Genomic DNA, 21,361 nt, shown 5'->3' with positions numbered 1-21,361 from the left:
ACCCCTTACATACACTACTACACTCTGTTCTGTAATAATTAGGGCTGGGACATGATACTTAATTTGAGGCATTGTAATTAATCAAAATGAATCACACTTTAATCGCATATCAATATTTGACCTGAGAAGCTTTTATTATTATTATTTTTGTATTCATTGTGTGCGTGTTACTGTAGCTTTTGGTATACAAGTGAATCAACGATTTAGTTTATTTTTATAAGTTTCCCATCATCCACGGGGCCAAGCAAATCGGTCTGATCGGCTTCTTCTCCCATTGTGTGCACCCGTATGATCGGTACGCCTGGAATTCGTCCAGTGATAAAGGTTCAGTGATGCAAAAACTAAGCGTGATTAAGTTGTTTTTGTAATTAATTAATCTAAATTAATCGGTTAAATTCCCAGCTTTGCTACTAGTGTCCACTCTTTAAGGAGGATATGCTCTGCAAATTAACATTTATACTAGGCAACCATAATTATGTTTCAACCTAGAACACAACAGCACATACATTCACTTTTTATTTTTACAGTGCACATTGCAATGAATGATGCTCCCAGCATTTTACTGAAAGCTATGTTTGATTGCGAAGCCTCATTTATACTCCATCGCGTGAGGGCGTTACTTGGCAAAAAAAGAACAGATCTGCAAGCTAACAACGCGTCACAATAAATCAGGCCTAAGCCTGCACACATGCAGCTACTGTTATATGACGCAACACTTTTTAACATAAGCCGACTTTGATTTAGTACGGTTTGTTCTTAGTTGAAGTGCCTGTGTGTGTGTGTGTGTGTGTGTGTGTGTGTGTGTGCACCACTGTGGACGGGAACCAGGCCAGGTGACGATCGATCAAGTGGAAGGTCTAAGACGAGAGTGCTCTGTCGGGACAAGGTTCTAAACAGATCGCTGGGCTTTCCTTTTTTAGCTTGAGGCTGAGCCCGGGTCAGACCCGAGATGGGCTTGTTGGCAGTGGAGGAAGCGTCCAGGCATGTAAATCACTTGAGAGCAGTGGTGGAAGAAGTACTAAAACAACTTAACCACTTAATCCCCATATGGTTGAGCGGAGTCCCTCAGGTCTCCATGCTAGTATCTTCAGTTTTCTGTTATTGTGGGGAAAGCTTTCGCTGATAATAGCTGATCGCTAAGCTCACAACAACAGCTTGTCGATCTGCTATTTTCAATGAATGCTTTTGAAAATCATTTTGAAATGTTTTTTGTATGTTTTGGAGTTGTGAGTAGAGTAGTGGAGTAGGCCTAGTATAAACTAGGTAAATATAAACTATCACAGAATGGAAATGCCCAAGTAAAGTTAAAGTATAAACTGTTCTTACAGTAAGTAGTAAGTACAGTAGTCTACTTGAGTAAATGTACAGTACGTAGTTACTGTCCACCACTGCTCGGGAGCATGCAGGCGTGTACAGACATGCATGTGCGTGTGGGAGCTCGCAGAAAGGCACATCTGAGCATATGCATGAACACGGCACGCCTGCATGCACAGTTGCACACGCACGCACGCACACACACACACACACACACACACACACACACACACACGCACACACGCACACGCACACGCACACACACGCGCACAAGTGAATGTACAGTACACACAAACGCATACAGTACACACAAAACACAATATATCCAGTACTGCACACACGCACATACACACATTCACATACACACTGTATACTGTATAAGGGTCCATAGTGATTGGTGAGAACTGGAATGTCCATTGTCATAGCATTGTTTGTCGGATTACATAATGTCACTATAGGTTGTCGCCAGTGATCACCCTCAGGCCTTCTGGCCCCTCTGGGTTAGCAGTGCCTCCGTTTAGCATCATGGTGTGATGTTCTCATCGGGACGGTTCAGCAGCTAGCTCGCAGCACAAATGAAGAAACATTCTCATTTCAAAAGCCTACATCATGTTCTTGTTTTGTTACTCTATTGTTTTTTCTTCTACATAGTTTAGTATCTTGTTTAAACCATTAATCCACCTTTGACGTGATATCTGCGTCGTTTGGAATAATGCTACTCACGTTAGCATTGGGTTGATAGCTGGTGTGGTCAATAACACTGGAGCGCGCCATCTTGAATTTCTAGTGCACCAGCGTCCACTCTGCAATCTGTTTCTTTCAATCGCCGTTCTTTTTGGTGCCATTGGACCCCCAAATTCATGTAGGCCTAGTTGGCTGCGGACGCTCGACCTCATCTGACAATTATTCCATGTTCACTTTTCATAAATGTTGTAGCAGATGTACCGTATATGCTCACAGCGTGGCACGAAATGACTTGCTGTGAGCTTTGAGAACCACAGTTCTAAATCCTAAGAGTTTTCTTAAAACTGGTCTGTTTCTAGTAATTACCTAGGAAATTTATTTTTAATCATCCCATTACACACAAAAGTTTAACTGGAAATTATTGTGTTCAACAGAGGAACAAAAATAGATCTCGTGGCTGCGACTGTTGCTGTAACAGTGATAAAATTCTATGTATAACTCTGTCTGAATGTTGAGTAAACGTAACACTGGCCACTGTTAAACAAATGCATGATGAAGAGGCCCCACATCTGGCCGAGCTGTGTATGGTAGGAGACAGTATGGCTGGAATGCACAGTGTATACTGCTTTGTGGCTGTGTGAGTGAGTGTGTGTCTGTCTGTGCGTGCCTGCCTGCATGTATGTAGCCTATGTGTGGGTGCGCATGAGTGAGCGTTTGTGTGTGAGAGTTGGATGCTGAATGACTGGATGATTCAATAGGTGAGTGTTTGTAGGCAATGGAATGAGAATGTACAGTATGTGGCTGTATGGGCTGCAGTGGTGCAAACTAAGTAACTAACTAAGTACATTTAATCAAGTACTGTACTTAAGTACAATTTTGAGGTACTTTTACCTCGCTAGAGTATTTCCAATTTTCTGTACTTCATTCTTCATTCTACTCCACTACATCTCGAGGCAAATATTATACTTTTACTCCACTATATACACATATGTTAAACACTTCAGCCCTGTGTATATTTCAGCCAATTGAAAATAGCCTACAAGCTCGTAGTACTAGCTTGCTAATTTCATAGGATTTGCATACGTTTTATACATTAAACTTATGAAATGAGACCTTCTGGGACAGTACTTTTTGATTACTTGTAACAGAGTATTTATATATTGCAGTATTGATACTTTTACTTAAGTACATGCATGTGTGTGTGCGTGTGCGTGCGCATGTGTGTAGAAGGACGAGCTTGCTTGTGCATAATGTCTGCTTCTACCAAACATCTTCGTTTTGTGTTCCAGGTGACTGGGAGTGTTACCCCCATGACCCCACGGTATGGCACGTAAGTCACTGGGTGGGTCCTCTTTACCTTAATTATTTTCATCTCATCCACATGAACCACAATGGGATGCATGTCCCTCCAGTTATGCAATACCTGTTGTCAGAGTAACTTAGTGCACTACTGAGTATCATAGTACCTGGACGTCAGTACTTTGACGTTATATTGATGACATCAGGGATATCTCCATATATGGGCATAATAGGAAACGGGCAGACAAATACAGAGATCTCTGGTTTTTGATCCAAATATATATTATATTTAAGATTTCTGTTGTAAATTTCTGACTTGTACTGTATATTCTTGATTCTTAGAAATTTCAGCACAATATTGTTTGTTATCCAAGGCTGAGGCAATATAATTTCAAACTAACGAGGTAGCAGTGCTGTATGATACTGCTTGCTCGATAATGCTTGGCCAGGAAGCTGGCCAAGCACTGATAAGAACTCAAAACAGAATAACTATTTAAAAACACTTTGAGTTGAATAATCACAAGGCATTTAAGAATATTAGCAAGCATATTGGAGATCGGATATAATGATAATTATTATTTGGGTCATTTTATCACGCCATTTATGCAGGGCTACATACATAGACACTTTTACAGTTTTACCAGATAAAATAGACAAAATAAAAACAACAAATTTATTCTGTCATGAAGGGGCGTGGACTGGAGACCTTCAGTAGGACATTTATTTGGATCTATTGTGGATAAAGCCTATGTGCAAATTCTCAAAGAGAAGCTGTGCATATTTCTTTTTCATCGGTTAAAAAAATAATTTCTGAGAATATAAGATGAGTGGGGCACTAGAATTTAGCTTTCTGGTGGAATTTATGACCATCCAGACCTTTTTGGGGTTGGAGTGAGTACAGCTGCTACCAAGTAAATCTACATAATAGATGTAGCTTTTCTCCCTAGCGCAGTAAATCAGTTGCGTATGTTAGACATAAGGTGCAAGGTGGTGCTGTTAGGTATTGTGCATTATGTACGGCCTGATGGCCAGCTCGTGAGAGGGGTCACCTGAGCATCTGGCTAAGACCAATACTTTATTTCTAGACTAACGAAGATAATTAATCCGAAAACCATTGTAGATGGATTGTTTGTTGATCCCTATTTTGGGGCTGTCGTATGAGGTGGACATTTAGGCAAAATGAGCAGATTGACAAGCTTGCGATCAGTTATTGTTGTCAAAGAGATTTGGTTTAGACTGTAGAGAGAAAGGAGGAGGGAACCAAGAATAGACCCTTGGGGACCCGTTAAACTGAAGTATATACTGTAGGATTTTAGTTGTCATGTTTAGCCTGTTGACTATGACTCAGGTGTACTATAGTGCTGACTATTTGTTAGATTTTTCAAAATCAACTTTATTGTCACATCACAGGTTTACAGGTGTAAAGAAATGCGTGCATTTATTTTGTCGTTTTCAGTAAGAGAAAAGATAAGAGACAGTCATAAAGAGGGCAATCATAAAAAAACAGTAAAGAAAACAAGAGAGGCAAACGTCAAAGATAGTGTACTGTATATACACATAGCAAAAACCAGCAGGCACAGTATGTACATGAGGTTAGACTAAAGTGCAAAGTGGTGCTGTAATACTTGTGTCTTGTGCATTATGTACTGCCGGATTAGTGTTTTATTGACTGCTGTGTGTTCCTTTGGGCTGCAGCATCCTGTGACCTGGCAGCCGTCCAAAGAGGGGGACCATCTGATCGGACACATCACCCTCAGCAAGAGGAGCGCCAACATGCCCAAAGAGGCCGGGGCACTGCTGGGGTTAAAGGTCAGAGCACCTGGGACACGCACGCACGAACGCACGTAACGCACACGCACGCACACACGCACACGCACACACACACACACACACACACACACACACACACACACACACACACACACTTATCTGCGTTGTTATAGACAGAGACAGAGTGATGCCCGACAGCAACTATCGATTATTTCATTGGCGATCATTCTATCGATTGGTTTTTCAATTGATCGACTAATCAGGAAGAGCAGGCTTTTTAAACATGTTCATAAATGTTTTATATATCAACAAATCTATTAACCGTTATTTATTTTATACTTAATCGCACAATGAGGATTTGTAAAATGTGAAGCACAGGGAGCTCGTAAACATTCTTTGATACTTTTAATCTATGACAAAATAGGGATTGATTATTAATTGATTGTTATTAAATGATTATCAATATTTTTTTATAATCAATTGTATCGATTTGCTGTTGTTCAATTAAATCTGATGGCAAGCACAGTCCCATCACTGAAGCTGTTCTTTAGACTTAGTTTGTATAGTTTTTATTGTTCTCCCTCTTTGTTCGTTGTTTGTTGTTTATTCTCCTGTATTTCAAAAAATAGTGTTGTCTAGGAAGTACAACACACAAGTTACAACAGCTGAATTTTGTGAGAAATTACTTGTAAGGGAAAGCTACAGTATCTATATTAATATGTAACATTGTAGGTGACAACATAAAAGTAGTATTTAGTTTGTTTAATACGGTATACAAACTAATTGTATACAGTGCAGTCTTTTTGGGACACTTGGCATTCACTAAAGTTATTAAAAAAACAACACACATACATGCACGCATGTGCGTTCACTCACTCACACAGCCACACACACTGCAGGCCGCTGAGTAACAGACACATTCTCTGCCTCTCAGGTGGTTGGTGGCAGGGTAACGGAGTCGGGCAGATTGGGGGCCTTCATCACTAAAGTCAAGAAAGGAAGCCTTGCTGATATCGTGGGGCATCTACGGGCAGGTAGGCTACGCACATGCACATGCACACGCACACACACACACACACACACACACACACACACACACACACACACACACACACACACACACACACACACACACATTCAACCGTAAACACACACAGACTAATGGCTCATCAGTGAAAATGTTCTTTCAGGGGATGAAGTTTTACAATGGAACGGAAAACTGTTACCAGGGGCAACCATGAAGGAAGTTTACAACATCATTCTGGAGTCCCAGTCGGAGCCTCAAGTAGAACTGGTGGTGTCTAGACCTATTGGGTAAGTCAAGACAAGATTAACATACTGCACTGTCACATCCTGTGGCTGGAGAAACAACCCAAAAAAAAGAAAAAACAATACGGTATTTGTAATTAAATCAAAATAGTCAAATCAGAGCCCCCATATGTAGACTATTATACAGTATAACAATGTGCAGTTTGATTTTTAGTGAAGTTAAAAAGCGATATAGTGTGAGTGGCCGACAGCCGCTATGTAATATAAATCCTACTACGTTTTGGGCTAGGGACGAGACGAGAGCTTGCACTTGATCGCTGCCAGCCTACATAAAACACATGTCACTTTTATACAGAGATCCCACAATAGTGGCATAAGATGGCATCATTAATGCGAGCCTTTTTTTCTTATGTTTTTTGCTTTTTTACACTGAACCAAGCAAAACCTTGTCCATGTGTACTCTTTCCATGCCACATGCCGTGCCGGTGTTCCTGGAATCAGAGGCGTGACATGGAGTACAACAGTGTCGGCATCTAGTGCGTTAACCTAGTGTGTAAACCTGCAGCAATTGCAAAGTCCAACTGTCCAACTATTTTGGACAGGCTAGGTAATGAGAACAAAATGATGTCATTAAGAACAAAGTTTGGATGTTCTTTCACCTCCAAGGTGTTCTAGCCAAACAAAGTTAATGCAGAACATTGTGTGGGATTGGTCAGATGTTTTGTTTACGTATTCTGGCCAAGACTTCATTCTGCCAGTCACGAAGGCCCCACTGCTTTATAGAAGTCTTTTTATGTCAAACCTTTTAACTAGCAGCTGTTGATGATCAGGATGATACATTAATCACGATAATGTTAATTGCATATTTGTACATTGCATATTTATTGTCTAAAATGTATAAATTGTGTACAAACAAGCCTCCGTATGTTAGCTTTCAGTGGCTGCATTTACCTGCCTGTGTGCTTTTGCTGCTGGGTACAGGTATATACACTTACTTTGATAGCTCAGTTGGCAGAGCCTTTGGACCGCAAGGTCCTGGGTTCGATCCTGGGCATTTTAAACCCAGTGTATGAGCAACACGGCTTGCGCTCTACCTCAGAAATACATCTCCTGGGGGTTCTAGTGCATTGAAAGACAACTTTGTTTAGGCCGATACCGACAATAAGCCATTATTTAAAAAAGAAAAAAATACTTAAGAAAGATTATCACTCAAAAGACTGTCATTTCGATTTGGCCAAATTTTGTTTGGCCAATTCACAACTGTCTGTCTTTCATGACAGTGGGTTGGGTTGTGAAAATAGCAATGATGATAAATTGAACAGACGAAAGGAGCCGCTCATTGCAGAAAGGTGCCTTAGATATCACACCTCTTTCCGTCCTGCTGTACCGGCTGGCCCTTTAACACAGACTCAGCTATGTGACTAGACTACCTCCACTGTCGACTCAAAAGTGGCAGAACAATGACCCCCCCCACCCCCCTTCTGTGTCCATACTTTTTACACAGAATAGCGAGGCGGAATGATGGGGCAACATTTTCGCCTTGAACAGGCTGTGTAAAAGGGGCCATTGAAATTGAAACGCATCATTTTATGTAGGCTGGCAGCGACTTTCCAGGGCAAGCTCTCGACACAGAACATTTTGTGAAGTGTTATATCACATTTTCACATGTCGTCCTCGAAATAGAACGATATGATTAACATTAAATATTGGCCAAGTTGCCCTTTTTAAGCCTTACTTTGAGAAAGGATTTAATTTGAAAAGATATGCATTATTTTCCTTAAGCATCTGGTTTTCTATATGATCATTCTTCTAATCTAATGTGCTCCTTCATGAGGGGGAAAAAAAGTTGAACGTATTAATTTCTCTCCAACACTTGCGAAGGGTGTATAGAAAATATCAGTAAGTAAATAAACAGCCCATTGCATTAGGAATCCCTAATCCTCCCATACTTCACACTCCTCACATACTTCACACATTCTCATTCACAACAACATGGGACTTGTGTCTCTCTCACTTGTGCGAATGGGAAGCCAAATTGTGATTAGAAAAATGACTACAGATGGTCATTTTGCAGACCCTTTTTCTAAATCAACAAAGGGCTTTTTAACTCTTTGTGGTGCTATAGATCTATCCAGAGTCAAATCTTGAGTGTTTAAACCTGAGTCTGAACATATGAAACCAAATGCATTATGGACCCGTAGGGTTTGTTTGGTTCTATTAATGAAACCAAATCCGTCTTAGACCCGTAGGTTCCCTTTGGTTCTATTAATGAGACTAAATCCATTATTATTTGTTCATTCTCAGAGTTAAATAACAAGGTTTTACACAAGATTGTATTGTGTCCTTTCTCATTGCTGTGAATGACTTCTGACAAAGAGAGGCCAAGTGTTATTCCTACAGTATTTGATGTCTTAAATCTGGTGCATTCAGTGACACTCTTCCAAACACACTATAACTGAAGTTGGGAGGATGGGCTACTGTACATTAACAAATATTTAGTTTTAATTGGCCTTTTTCACAAACATTGCAGTCTGTCTTCCATTCCATCTTAGTAGATTGTTTTTATTTATCATACCGTTACCAGCTTTGTTTAGAAGCCAACTTTCTGCCTCCGATTCTGTCTGTGATCACTTGTTTTGTTTCAATATCGCAGTAGTCATTTACATATACTGTCCAGAGGAATTGCCGTTAGCCTAACTAAAGTTAAGATTTTGTTATTGACAAAATAAACAGAAATATGTACATGTCAATAACAACACCTATACTGTCTTATGCTTTAAATGATTACAGACAGAATCTAAGACGACAGAATGTTGGCCTCTTAATCACTTAAACCCACCATACTTTCTTGATCTGCCAGGGGTCTAGATTTGGGGCTATATCTTGTGCCACCCCTTATCTTATTTGCAATTTTTTACTATTTTGAAACCCCTTTTTAAATGATTCAAATAGCCGATCTATACAAGCTCACAACGTGTCGATGTAGATCGGCGAGGTGAACTATTTTAAAATATTTTTCAAAATAGTAAAAAATGGCTAATAAGTTTAGGGGAAGGGGTAAGGCAAGATAGGGCCATTGGTCCCTTCCCTTTAACCTCTACACCAAATCCCTTTGACTAGTATGCAACCCAGTCTCACCCAAACACGGTGAAATAGCACTGTATACATGCCTAGAAAACCCCCAAATTCGTACATATTCCACTGAAATCTGTGATGGAGGGGCCGCCGTCTCAAGCGAACTTGAGCCACGAGACACCACAGAGCGCACTAAAGAGCGCGAGTGTCCATGTCGAACGTTATGAAGTTCGGTAGAGCCGACTCGGCCCCGTCCGAGTTGTAACCCAATAGCACAGAATCGTAAATAATGTCAAGCCAGATCTCACCTAGACAGGTGGTCGGTAAAATAGCACATAGCCTATTGGCAATTCTGTACATACAATACTGGTGAAAGCCACGCCTATCGGGCTGTAGTATGACATGGCCAAAAATGGGAAGCTAGGGTTCATGCGGTTCAAATTGTTGGCAATGGTGAGAACAAAAATTTCTACTAAGAGGAAATTGACTATTTTGGCCATGCTTGTGAAAACGGTCGATTCATTTCTTTTCTGTTTTTGGAATGGGCTCAACAGCTGCCTACCATTCATTTGATCATGCTGGTTTACCATTGACACCTTAGACACGGAGGCATGCAGGAATGGCCGACAGCTACTTAACTTGTGAAACAACGGATTCCAGTGTTTTCCAGTGATTTATGGGTTATTTACAGTGGTTGTAGACAAGACAACACGTTATTGAACTGGATGTGACCACTACTGGCCGATCAGACATTCCTCAATCAAATAGTTCATGGGCCATAACAACAATACATGAGCTTGATAACCTCAGCCTTGTGTGCAAAAACAGAAAAGTCGCAGTAAATAGACATTTATTAGCGTGTAGAATGATAGATGGGCTATTTTTTTAACAAGCAACTTTGTCTAACGATAAAGTATGAATCAGGCACTGTATAAAAGTGTGCTGGACCACTACATGTACCTCTGGAAAACACTGCATTCATAACAGCTCAGTTCCTCTCTCATCTCTCTACACTGTAAAATCCTCAGGTGTTAATTTAGCTCTGAGATTGTACAGAATGGAACCAAATGGACCTGCCAAGGATCCGTTTAGAGTTTTGTACACACTCAGAAGTCACAAGTGCATAAATGAACACTGATGATTTTGCTGTGTACTTTCTCATGACCTTTAGCCTAAATCACATTTTGACCTGAAAGTCAAAATAACCTTCAATTGCAATAACCTTTCTCTAACTGCAGAGGTCCCTAGCTAATACATCCGTAATGCATGCATGCCTGTGCCTTTAAATGCAATTAGATTTCAGCGTTACATTAACTCTGAGAGTGTAAAAGTGGACCCTTACAAGTAAATGTTTACAGTTACACTACTCTGAGTTAAATGACGCAATTTGTGTTAATTAACACATAATGTTTACAATCTCAGAGTGAAATGAATGCTCTGGATTTTGACTTTGTAGAACAGTATGCTCGCTCAGATCTGGTCCAGTCAGATATCACAGTTATTGACAGGATGTCTCTACTGTTTGTCTTTCCAGTGATATCCCAAGAATACCAGACACATCCCACCCCCCTCTAGAATCTAGTACGTATCTCCTCTGAATTGCCTGTCTGTTTTATGATTTATTTTCTCTAGTTATATTGTCTGTCTTTTTTTGTGGGCGTACAGTAGTGTGTCTCTCTGTTTCTTCTCTATACTTTTGTCTGGTATCTTTGTCTGTCCCTGTCCTTATTTTTGTCAAAATGTAGGTCTGTCTCTGTCCCTCCTTATATCTGTGTGTGTGTGTGTGTGTGTCCACATCTCTGTTTGTTAGTCTGTTTATCTGTGTGTATGTTTGTCTCTCTGTCACTCTTTCTTTTTGTCTCTCTCCCTTACACTCTTCCTCTCTCTATAACTGTACCTTCAATATCTTCTTTGTCTTTTTTCCTAGTTGTGCTCTCGCCCTGTTTTTGTTTACATGCACACACACACACACACACACACACACACACACACACACACACACACACACACACACACACACACACACACACACACACACAGCTAAAATTATCTGATTTCATTGACCAAACGAGGATGTAACTTCAACTTCAACACCTCACATCTAACAAGCCACACATCCTTACTGACTCACGACTTTAATAACAAATCTATGTTTGCTGCAATACTCATTTGAACTTCTCGTGTGTGTGTGTGTGTGTGTGTGTGTGTGCACACACTGTGGCTCTGGCAGCAGGTTCCAGTTCTTTTGAGTCCCAGAAGATGGAAAGGCCGTCCATATCTGTCCTGTCTCCGTCCAGTCCTGGAATGCTGCGAGACGCACCGCAACTCATGCCTGGACAACTCTCTGTGAGTGTATGTATTGTACAGTGGACAACTCTCTGTGAGTGTATGTATTGTACAGTGGACAACTCTCTGTGAGTGTATGTATTGTACAGTGGACAACTCTCTGTGAGTGTATGTATTGTACAGTGGACAACTCTCTGTGAGTGTATGTATTGTACAGTGGACAACTCTCTGTGAGTGTATGTATTGTACAGTGGACAACTCTCTGTGAGTGTATGTATTGTACAGTGGACAACTCTCTGTGAGTGTATGTATTGTACAGTGGTGGGCAGTGTTGATTTTCTAGACTCAACTAAGACCAAAACTGTTCATCATAAGATCAGCTATTTTTAGCACGCAACAATCTACGTTCATGCAACATGCAAGTGTAAAATCGGCCATTTCGATGGCACCGCCAAAATCCTTTTTTTGTCAACAAAATCAACTGTACATTTAGTCGACTAAAATATTTGGACTAAAACTAGACTATAAGTATAAAATTTCAAATGACAAAAATATGACTAAAACTAACTGGAATTATATTCTAAATAATATGACTAATTAAATCAAAGTGTGAACCCTGGTGTCAACACTGGTGGTGGGTCTGCTTTCATATACAGAATATACAACTGTGTGTGTGTGTGTGTGTGTGTGTGTGCGCGTGTGCGGCTGTGTGTGTGTGCGTGTGACTGCATGCGACTGCGTGTGTGTGTTTGTGCGTGTGCGTGTGCCCTCCAGGTGAAGCTGTGGTATGATAAAGTGGGTCACCAGCTGATCGTCAACGTAATGCAGGGGACGGAGTTTCCTCTTCGAATGGACGGCCGGCCCAGAAACCCCTACGTGAAAATGTACTTCCTTCCTGACCGGAGGTACAGCAAAAACACTGCTAAACACTGCTAAACATACTGTGTGTGTGTGTGTGTGTGTGTGTGTGTGTGTGTGTGTGTGTGCTCGCTCGCACGTTGACAACTCGACACGTTGTGGGTTTGTAGATCTGCAGTGTGTGCTTGTCCATGTACAGTATGTATGAGCACGGCATACTGTAAACAGCTGCAGATGATTGCAACACATATGCAACCAACTACAATTAAACACAAACTGGAGAGACACATGTGCCACATAAAGACATGCCCATTGCCCACACACACACAAGCCGGCACAGCGCACACACCCTGGTTTTATAGATAGAGGGCTGCCCCGCCCCCCCAGCTATTCATTTCAATGGAAGTTGATCACTGGCGTTTGAAGCACCTGGAAGAATGCATACTTCCCCATTTTTTGGGTACTTTTTTGATCGGATTTGCGTATCTGCAAATGTTGCGACGGGATCGGTGATCGGCCGATTATGATCGGCCTCCGATCGATCGGAACAACTCTTATTTCAATGGGGAAATGGCATACTGTTGGCATTTCATTAATTCATGGAGAGGAGAGCTCATTTCAGTGCAGCCGCGGAGCAGCGAGTCTTTGCAAAGCTTTGATCTCCATGTTTACTACTCGCGTGTGTCTGTGTACTACTCACGTGTGTCTTTGTACTACTCACGTGTGTCTGTGTACTACTCACGTGTGTCTGTGTACTACTCACGTGTGTCTGTGTACTACTCACGTGTGTCTGTGTACTACTCACGTGTGTCTGTGTACTACTCACGTGTGTCTGTGTACTACTCACGTGTGTCTGTGTACTACTCACGTGTGTCTGTGTACTACTCACGTGTGTCTGTGTACTACTCACGTGTGTCTGTGTACTACTCGCGTGTGTCTGTGTACTACTCACGTGTGTCTGTGTACTACTCGCGTGTGTCTGTGTACTACTCACGTGTGTCTGTGTACTACTCACGTGTATCTTAGTGCTGCCGGAATTGTCCAAAAATTACATTCGGATATTCGTTTTAAAAACCCACGTGGATTCGAGCAATTCGGATTTCGGATTTCAATTCGAACCATTCAGATTTTTTAATAATTATATTTACACCAATACAACCTGAGACATAACATTTAAGATCGCATTGCTGGTGCAACTCTCTCTCCGCGCATTGGTGCTGCTGAAAACCGAGTTGGAACACAACGCATGCATTCTCCCTTCTCCAGTAAAACTTCACCGACATTTTTCTTAAATGAAGCAATCCTACCACACAGCCTTATGAAAACGAGGCACGGAGGCAGTATTAATTCACAGAACAGAACACTGCATTGCTGCTTCTGCTGCCGGACCCGGCACCACATTTCATCCTTACGCATTTTATTTATCTTTTTATAATTTCCTGAAGGATAAAGTCGCTTCATGATTGAAGATTGATGAGTGATAGATCTGTGTGTTGTCTAAAAATATACTCTCCCGTCCGTCCCAAACAACACCGAAGCAAAGCCTGTCTCAGATTCTGATCACTAGATACGCTGTTGACGGAAGATTTCACCCTTCTGAGCAGCGTACACCCACTGCGCAAAGAACGTAAAAGGCTCCCGCGGCCCCGCCCGCCCTGTGCTCACTACGCAGGCTGCGCTGCGTAGTCTCCGTTTAGGAAGAGTACGAGGCAGCTGATTTATTCTTCAATGTATGCCGGTGTCGGCGTGACGCGTGGCAAATATAACTAATCTACAAGCTCACAAGTCACAACGCTTACCCATGGCACCGTCTCGCGAAAACTAATAATAATAACTAAAAAATATTTTTTTATATTATTTTTAATTCGAACCTTAATTTTATATATTCGGTTATTCATAAAAAAATTGATTCGAAAATATATTCGGATATAGAATATTCGTTGGCAGCACTAGTGTGTCTGTGTACTACTCACGTGTGTCTGTGTACTACTCACGTGTCTGTGTACTACTCACGTGTGTCTGTGTACTACTCACGTGTGTCTGTGTACTACTCACGTGTCTGTGTACTACTCATGTGTGTCTGTGTACTACTCACGTGTGTCTGTGTACTACTCGTGTGTACTACTCACGTGTGTCTGTGTACTACTCACATGTGTCTGTGTACTACTCACGTGTGTCTGTGTACTACTCACATGTGTCTGTGTACTACTCATGTGTACTACTCACGTGTGTCTGTGTACTACTCATGTGTGTCTGTGTACTACTCATGTGTACTACTCACGTGTGTCTGTGTACTACTCACGTGTGTCTGTGTACTACTCACGTGTGTCTGTGTACTACTCATGTGTGTCTGTGTACTACTCATGTGTACTACTCACGTGTGTCTGTGTACTACTCACGTGTGTCTGTGTACTACTCACGTGTGTCTGTGTACTACTCATGTGTACTACTCACGTGTGTCTGTGTACTACTCATGTGTACTACTCACGTGTGTCTGTGTACTACCCATGTGTGTCTGTGTACTACTCACGTGTGTCTGTGTACTACTCACGTGTGTCTGTGTACTACTCACGTGTGTCTGTGTACTACTCACGTGTGTCTGTATACTACTCATGCATGCTTGTGTCCCACACAGCGATAAGAGCAAGCGGAGAACCAAAACGGTGAAGAAGACAGGAGAACCCAAGTGGAACCAGACCTTCGTGTACCCACACATCCACCGCAGGGACTTCAGGAACCACATGCTGGAGTTAACGGTCTGGGACCAGTCCAGACTACCAGAGGAGGACAGCACCTTCATGGGAGAGGTACCGCACCCACCCACCCACGCACGCACGCACGCACGCACGCACGCACGCACACACACACACACACACACACACACACACACACACTTTAATCATTTATTTATGTCCACATAAGAGATACAATACAAGGACACAAATATTTACAAGGTGCTGTACAGAATGCAATCAGCAAATCCTGGGCAAATACCCACACACCCTTCAGGGGTACAAGTAACAGCGCCTTCGCCATATTTGGCGGCTACCGATAGTAGAAGAGATTGCACAGAATTGTGCAAGCCGTTTAGCTGCTTTTTTTGGCACCCCAAGTTGTTGGAAGCCTCTTACAACCAACCTATGTACATGTCCTAGGCTGCCGAAGATAAACACAAGTAGATTGCAATAGCCTAGCTCTATGATGGTCTGGAGGAGCGGCTGGTATTTAATGAATTTGGTTATAAAGGCTTCCTCTAAGCTAGAATCAAAGGTGCAGGCCAAGGATGGAAACTGATCTGTTCTCTTCATTGACTTTGGCCGGGTTTCTCAAACACGTTTAGTGTAAGACTTATAGTGCCGCACATGCCCTCCAGGCCGCACACAGAAGCCTGTCTGCTGCCTAATTGGCTGCTTGGCAGCCAATCGGGCACTATGTCCTTTTTTGTGTGCTTTCATTATTTTACATTATACTATACATTAGCATTAGGCTACATAAATGCTGCTGCTGCCTTTCACAACAAGGCCTTTTATTTACACCATCATTTTACATCCACTATCGCTGATGAGCAGAGCTTTGAAGGCGTGGAGGCTTGCTCATTGTATAGGAACTTATTATATAATATGGCTCTGCATCAATGTAACATTATATGCGTTGTGAGCCATGATGTCACACGTTTTGCGGATTCACCGTTTACATGGAGACAGGAGGAAATGGCGTTCTCAAAGATTTCCACTCTGGAAGGGGGTTTCACTTTGTTGGGTTTTCACCCCCAAAAATCCTGTTCTCGAGACCCAAACCATACCTTACACCGTTCTCGTGTAAAGTCAATGTCAATATAAAAATTTCATAATTAAATTAATATTTTTTTTCAACGTGTTCCTTCCACGTGCTACGTCCAACCAGGGAAACTCCCCCCTGTCAGGTGTAAAGGAGCAACTTGGACACTCAGGCATGATGGAAGCATGAGTTCAAGTCCGTTGCTCTCCCCTTGTCCCCCATATATGGGGACTAGGTTGGTGGAGGGTGTGTAGAGCCCAGGATCACGTTAGATGATTTGACACAGGGGTGAAAAATGGGTTACAAAATCGTGGGATAAAAAGAATATATATTTTAGAAATTAATATTTTCATCTCAGCATCATCTAGAACTTCAGCCAACTTGCCATATTTTTAATATATATTTCTTAAGATCATCTGATCACCCGTGACAGCCCATTTAGGAATAATATAACTCCTTGCACTGTCTTCATTTTGCTGCTGTTTCGACTGTGGCCAAAATAACAAATCTACAAGCTGTCGACAGCTATGGCGCAGTGTATTAATGGCGTATATGCATTTATTTTGGAAAGGCACGCCACATTACGCAAACATGAACCACCCGAATGTTTGTTTAATTTTGAAATTCATATATATTTAAACGATAGACTCACGTCACTCACCTCTCTCTCTCTCTCTCTCACCGCACCGCACCACACTGTTCTTTTGGGCATGGCGCATTAGAGAGCACACAGCAGTGCAAAATGTATCAGAACTCCGACGTTTACAAGTTTACCGAGATGAAGAAAGTATAGGCTACTACTAGTACTCGAGAAGGAGAAGTAGTCCGCACACTTTCGTAGCTCCCACAGGAAATGTATTTATTTAAGATGACAACGTTTCGACCCCCTATGGGTCTTCGTCAGGTACCTGATCAAGCAATTGATTAATGTACTCGTCCTCATATTTCGATGAGGGCTTCGTCTATCCACTGTAACAACAATCTAAAATATGCCTTCTCCCCGTCTCCAACAGTTTTTCATCATTCATCCACCACATTATTTGCTTCATTTCCTTTATTTGATGCGGGTTGGAAGCGAAGTGAAACCCCAGTTTTTTTGGTGGGTTCTTTGATCCGCTCTGCATCAAACTTTGATAATTAAACAAACATGTCTAGGCCTACTTCAGCATCAAATAAATTAAATTGCATATAATTTCTGTCCAGCAGTACAAATATTATTAAATTAAATGTAGTGATGTCGGCAAGGTAAATGTAGGCCTATATGAAAACACTGTCTCATTATGCAAGTTAATTAAATAGCATAACATTCGATTGTGGGTTGATAAATATAGGCCTATACAAGGAGGTTAAATGGGAGGCTATTGCGCAGTCAAAGTTACCATTACAAGCTAGTTAATTCAGCATTCTTTAATTGACTGGTCAGGCCGCCCTGTAGGCCTCGGACGAGGCCTGTACTACTAGGCTGCACTTCATTTCAGTGCCTTATAAGGGCGTGTCACATCAATGTTGAATATCTATGTTCACAGTGAAAGGGGAGGCGTTGTGGTAGAACCATACGCACATTCCGCTAGTGCGGTCGTTTCAGAAACCCGGCCATCAGAGATGTGCAAAGATTTCAGGATTTTCAGTACAGAGTTGAAACATGGAGGGTTTGACACAGGAATGTTTGTACATTCTCAGAGACAGTGGCTACGTTTACATGAAGGGTGATCATTCCGAATAAATACTTCCGAATAGAATACATCCGATGTAATGTTTTTTGCCGCGAGTTTACATGGGAAATGGTCATTCCGAACTAATGTTTACATGGATGTTGCTGTCGGTGTGATATAAGCCATGACACATGTTATTTCACCTGAAACTACGCCATCTGTTGGACACATAAAATATAGGCAGTTCATGTCTCAACAATACATTAGCCTACAGACGAAAGACCATATACTTTGAAATCCCATCATTTCATCTCTCGCTCGCTGTAAGCACTGGACCAGAGAGAGAGAGAGAGAGAGAGAGCGCGCACACACACACACACACACACACACACACACACACACACACACACACACACACACACACACACACACAGTCACACACGAAGCAGTAAAACATCGCAATGTGGACCCTGTTGTAAACAAGTGTAATGCTTAATTGGGTCGTCCACTCACAGTTAACAGTCTTTGTATTGAGTTTGTGCTTGAAATGTACTGTAATTCTGCAAACTGTTAATAAATATTTCAATCAATCAATCAAAAAGCATTTATCCACTTTTCGCTGCGCGCCTCACAAGGCTTTTGGATTTATTTGTGCTTCGTCTTTGCACAATACACGTATAGGCATACATTGTGTAAGTAAGAGCTGATCTACAGGCTGACAATGTGCCCCACATAATAGCATATTCTTGGGACTGTGTGTGTGTGTGTGTGTGTGTGTGTGTGTGTGTGCGTGCGTGGGCTGACGGCATTGCGTTCTCTCTCCACTTTCTGTGAGTCCCCGATGCACTATGTAATTTGAAAATGATCAGTGATCATGATCAACTCGGGACGGTTGGATCTTTGAACACTCACAGACCAGGGGGATCATCAATCATCACTGCATGCTGCAGCCTGCTCCACGTTTTTTGGGGGGGATTTCAGAGCTGCAAAATGCAAGAAATAACGCACTCTATGTGCAAACTCCTCGGCGCGCCTTGGATATGAGCGCCTTGGAGTTGGAGCGCAATGGAAATGAGCATGCTCAGAAAGACCAGAATGAACTTACATCCGAAGCAGTGTATACATGAGTCCAATTTTCTTTCAATCGCATTGAACATCGGAGTAATCCGGCCAGTGACATCGGAATGGTTTTGAAATCGCATCGAGCGTTTTCATTCGGATGTACGTTTTTGTAGGTGTTTACATAACGTTTAATAGGATTGAACTTCTATTCGGAATGAAAAGGGGATTTAACTGCTCATATAAACGTAGCCAGTGTAAAATGTCCTTTGTTATGAGACAACTATTCTGTCGTGGCGTGTTATGTAAAGCCCTTTATAGGCATAACAGCCATTCAGAATGTGTGACGCACGCACGCACGCACGCACTTTTACCTAAGTGAGCAATTTGAGTCCTTTTCCCACCACCTTGGGCTTGTCTCATATGTCAGGTCCTGATTGAGTTGGAGACGGCGCCGTTAGACGACCAGCCCCACTGGTACCCCCTACAGACCCACGATGTGTCCTCCATCCCCCTGCCCAGACCCTCTCCATTCCTGGCCCGCAGACACACACACGGCGACACCCCCAGCAAGAAGCTACAACGTAAGTCTGCATGGGGGGTACAAATCGTATGTGTTTGTCCAGGTGTGTGTACAGGTACATGTCGATACTGACTACTGTATGTATTCCTCATGTGTCTGTACTGTGTGTGTCTATAATTATTTGTGTGTGTGTGTGTGTGTGTGTCTATGGTTGTGTAGGTTCTCAGCGTGTAACAGACCCTGAGTTTGATGAGGGTTCAACAGTTGTGTGTAAAGGTGGGTTAGGCCCTAACCGTTAGGGTATTGCACACACACAGTGTTCCCACATCATTGTGTTATTTGTAGTGGTGGTAGAGGGCAGGTTGGAGTTGGAAAGATGAGCAAGCATTCCCTTGGTCTGGGGTGGGCAACTTTGATGAAGGAGAGAGGGCCACTATATTTCCACACTCACTCCAGAGGGCCACTATATTTCCTTACTCATTCCAGAGGGCCGTATTATACTGTCTGGCACGTTGTAGATTGGCAATTTTTGCTATAATTTCTTGCCTGATGAAGGTCTGACCGACCGAAACGCCGCTGCTTAATTACAATTCTGTAAGTGAAGACAGTGTGCGGGATTCCAGTTTTTTCCTACTCTTCGAATTGTAACAGCTGAAATCAATAATATATCAGTATTCCGATATGAACCTGTGAGCCACATTAAGTGGAGGTGGGGGTGACATATGGCCCCCGGGTCGCCAGGCATTATGGTTTACCTGGACTTAAAACTAAACTAAACAAAGAAATTTGATGTTTATAGATTTTTTTTAATATAACATTTAAATGAATTAAATGAGATTCTAACTCATTTAATACAAGCAATGAAACTTAAACTGAATTAATTTCAGTTTTACTGTGTTGGCCTTTGGTTTACACTTACTGTCTATTGGAGTGAGAGAATTAGGCTCAGTTCGTGTGTTCATATTACTATTTTCATAAACCTGTTTTATTTCACAGAACATTTTTAACTATTGTCTTTGCTTCAGTTCTTGGAACATGTTTTCAGATGGGGGCTGGTGGCCGAATCTATATAATTCTGGGGGTCCTTCACATGAAAAAGTTTGAGCACCACTAATATAGAAACATAGGTTTTTTCTGAAAACTGTCAGGATTCTACTAAAACATTAGTAGAATCTGCCTCAGGCCTCTATATGACTAGTCAGTCAGCCTCTACAGATAACGTCCTAAGTGGGAAACGCTGTGTGTTGCAGGGCATTCATCATCATGGGTTGTCGGCCTGGGAGGTTGTAGTTCAGCCTCCATGCCTTGGAGCCGTGTTCCCATGAGGCATTGTTCTGCAGTAGTAGAACAATGAACTTGGAGAAGAAGTCTCCAACACACTCCATGATGTCATTTGGGGTTAGGGCTAGGTGTTTGCTTGGTTGAACAACTAGCTAGCCCCACCGTCGTTTTTCTTTTTGTACAATGCTAACTGTATGTGTGTGTGTGTGTGTGTGTGTGTGTGTGTGTGTGTGTGTCTGTCTGACTTGAAGAGTGAGAGTGTAAGATAAGAATGGAACAATACAAACCATTATTTTAACCGATTACCTTTTAATTTCCATGCATGAGGATGCATTAATGATAGATAATCTTGATATCACTTTCCAACACTACGCCCACTCCCCTGCCAAAGTTATCAATGTCTCGGTAATGACATGAAAGAACAAAATCATATTTATCCATAGTCGCATACAATTTACCTTTCCCCTCTTTCTTTCTTTTTCCCTTTTCACCTGAAAGGAAAGTAACATTTTCC

General features: G+C 41.9%; 1 protein-coding gene across 1 annotated transcript in view; it reads left to right on the top strand.

Moving 5' to 3' along the window:
* The window catches only part of rims1a (regulating synaptic membrane exocytosis 1a), a gene marked incomplete at both ends in the record, with an annotated part of 95,911 nt that overhangs the window by 50,111 nt on the left and 24,439 nt on the right, over positions 1 to 21,361 (top strand). The window contains 11 exons of the mRNA XM_080782934.1: positions 3,288 to 3,328; positions 4,993 to 5,106; positions 6,002 to 6,101; positions 6,258 to 6,381; positions 8,218 to 8,235; positions 10,946 to 10,992; positions 11,642 to 11,757; positions 12,472 to 12,602; positions 15,191 to 15,362; positions 19,474 to 19,627; positions 19,786 to 19,842. Coding sequence (XP_080639060.1) covers positions 3,288 to 3,328; positions 4,993 to 5,106; positions 6,002 to 6,101; positions 6,258 to 6,381; positions 8,218 to 8,235; positions 10,946 to 10,992; positions 11,642 to 11,757; positions 12,472 to 12,602; positions 15,191 to 15,362; positions 19,474 to 19,627; positions 19,786 to 19,842 — 1,074 coding nt within the window. The remainder of the gene's footprint in view (positions 1 to 3,287; positions 3,329 to 4,992; positions 5,107 to 6,001; positions 6,102 to 6,257; positions 6,382 to 8,217; positions 8,236 to 10,945; positions 10,993 to 11,641; positions 11,758 to 12,471; positions 12,603 to 15,190; positions 15,363 to 19,473; positions 19,628 to 19,785; positions 19,843 to 21,361) is intronic.

Source organism: Protomyctophum bolini (genome assembly GCF_963924005.1).
Source record: "Protomyctophum bolini genome assembly, chromosome: 14".
NCBI lineage: Eukaryota > Metazoa > Chordata > Actinopteri > Myctophiformes > Myctophidae > Protomyctophum > Protomyctophum bolini.
The sequence above is the reverse complement of the archived record's forward strand: the minus strand, read 5'-3'. Positions and strand labels throughout refer to the sequence as shown.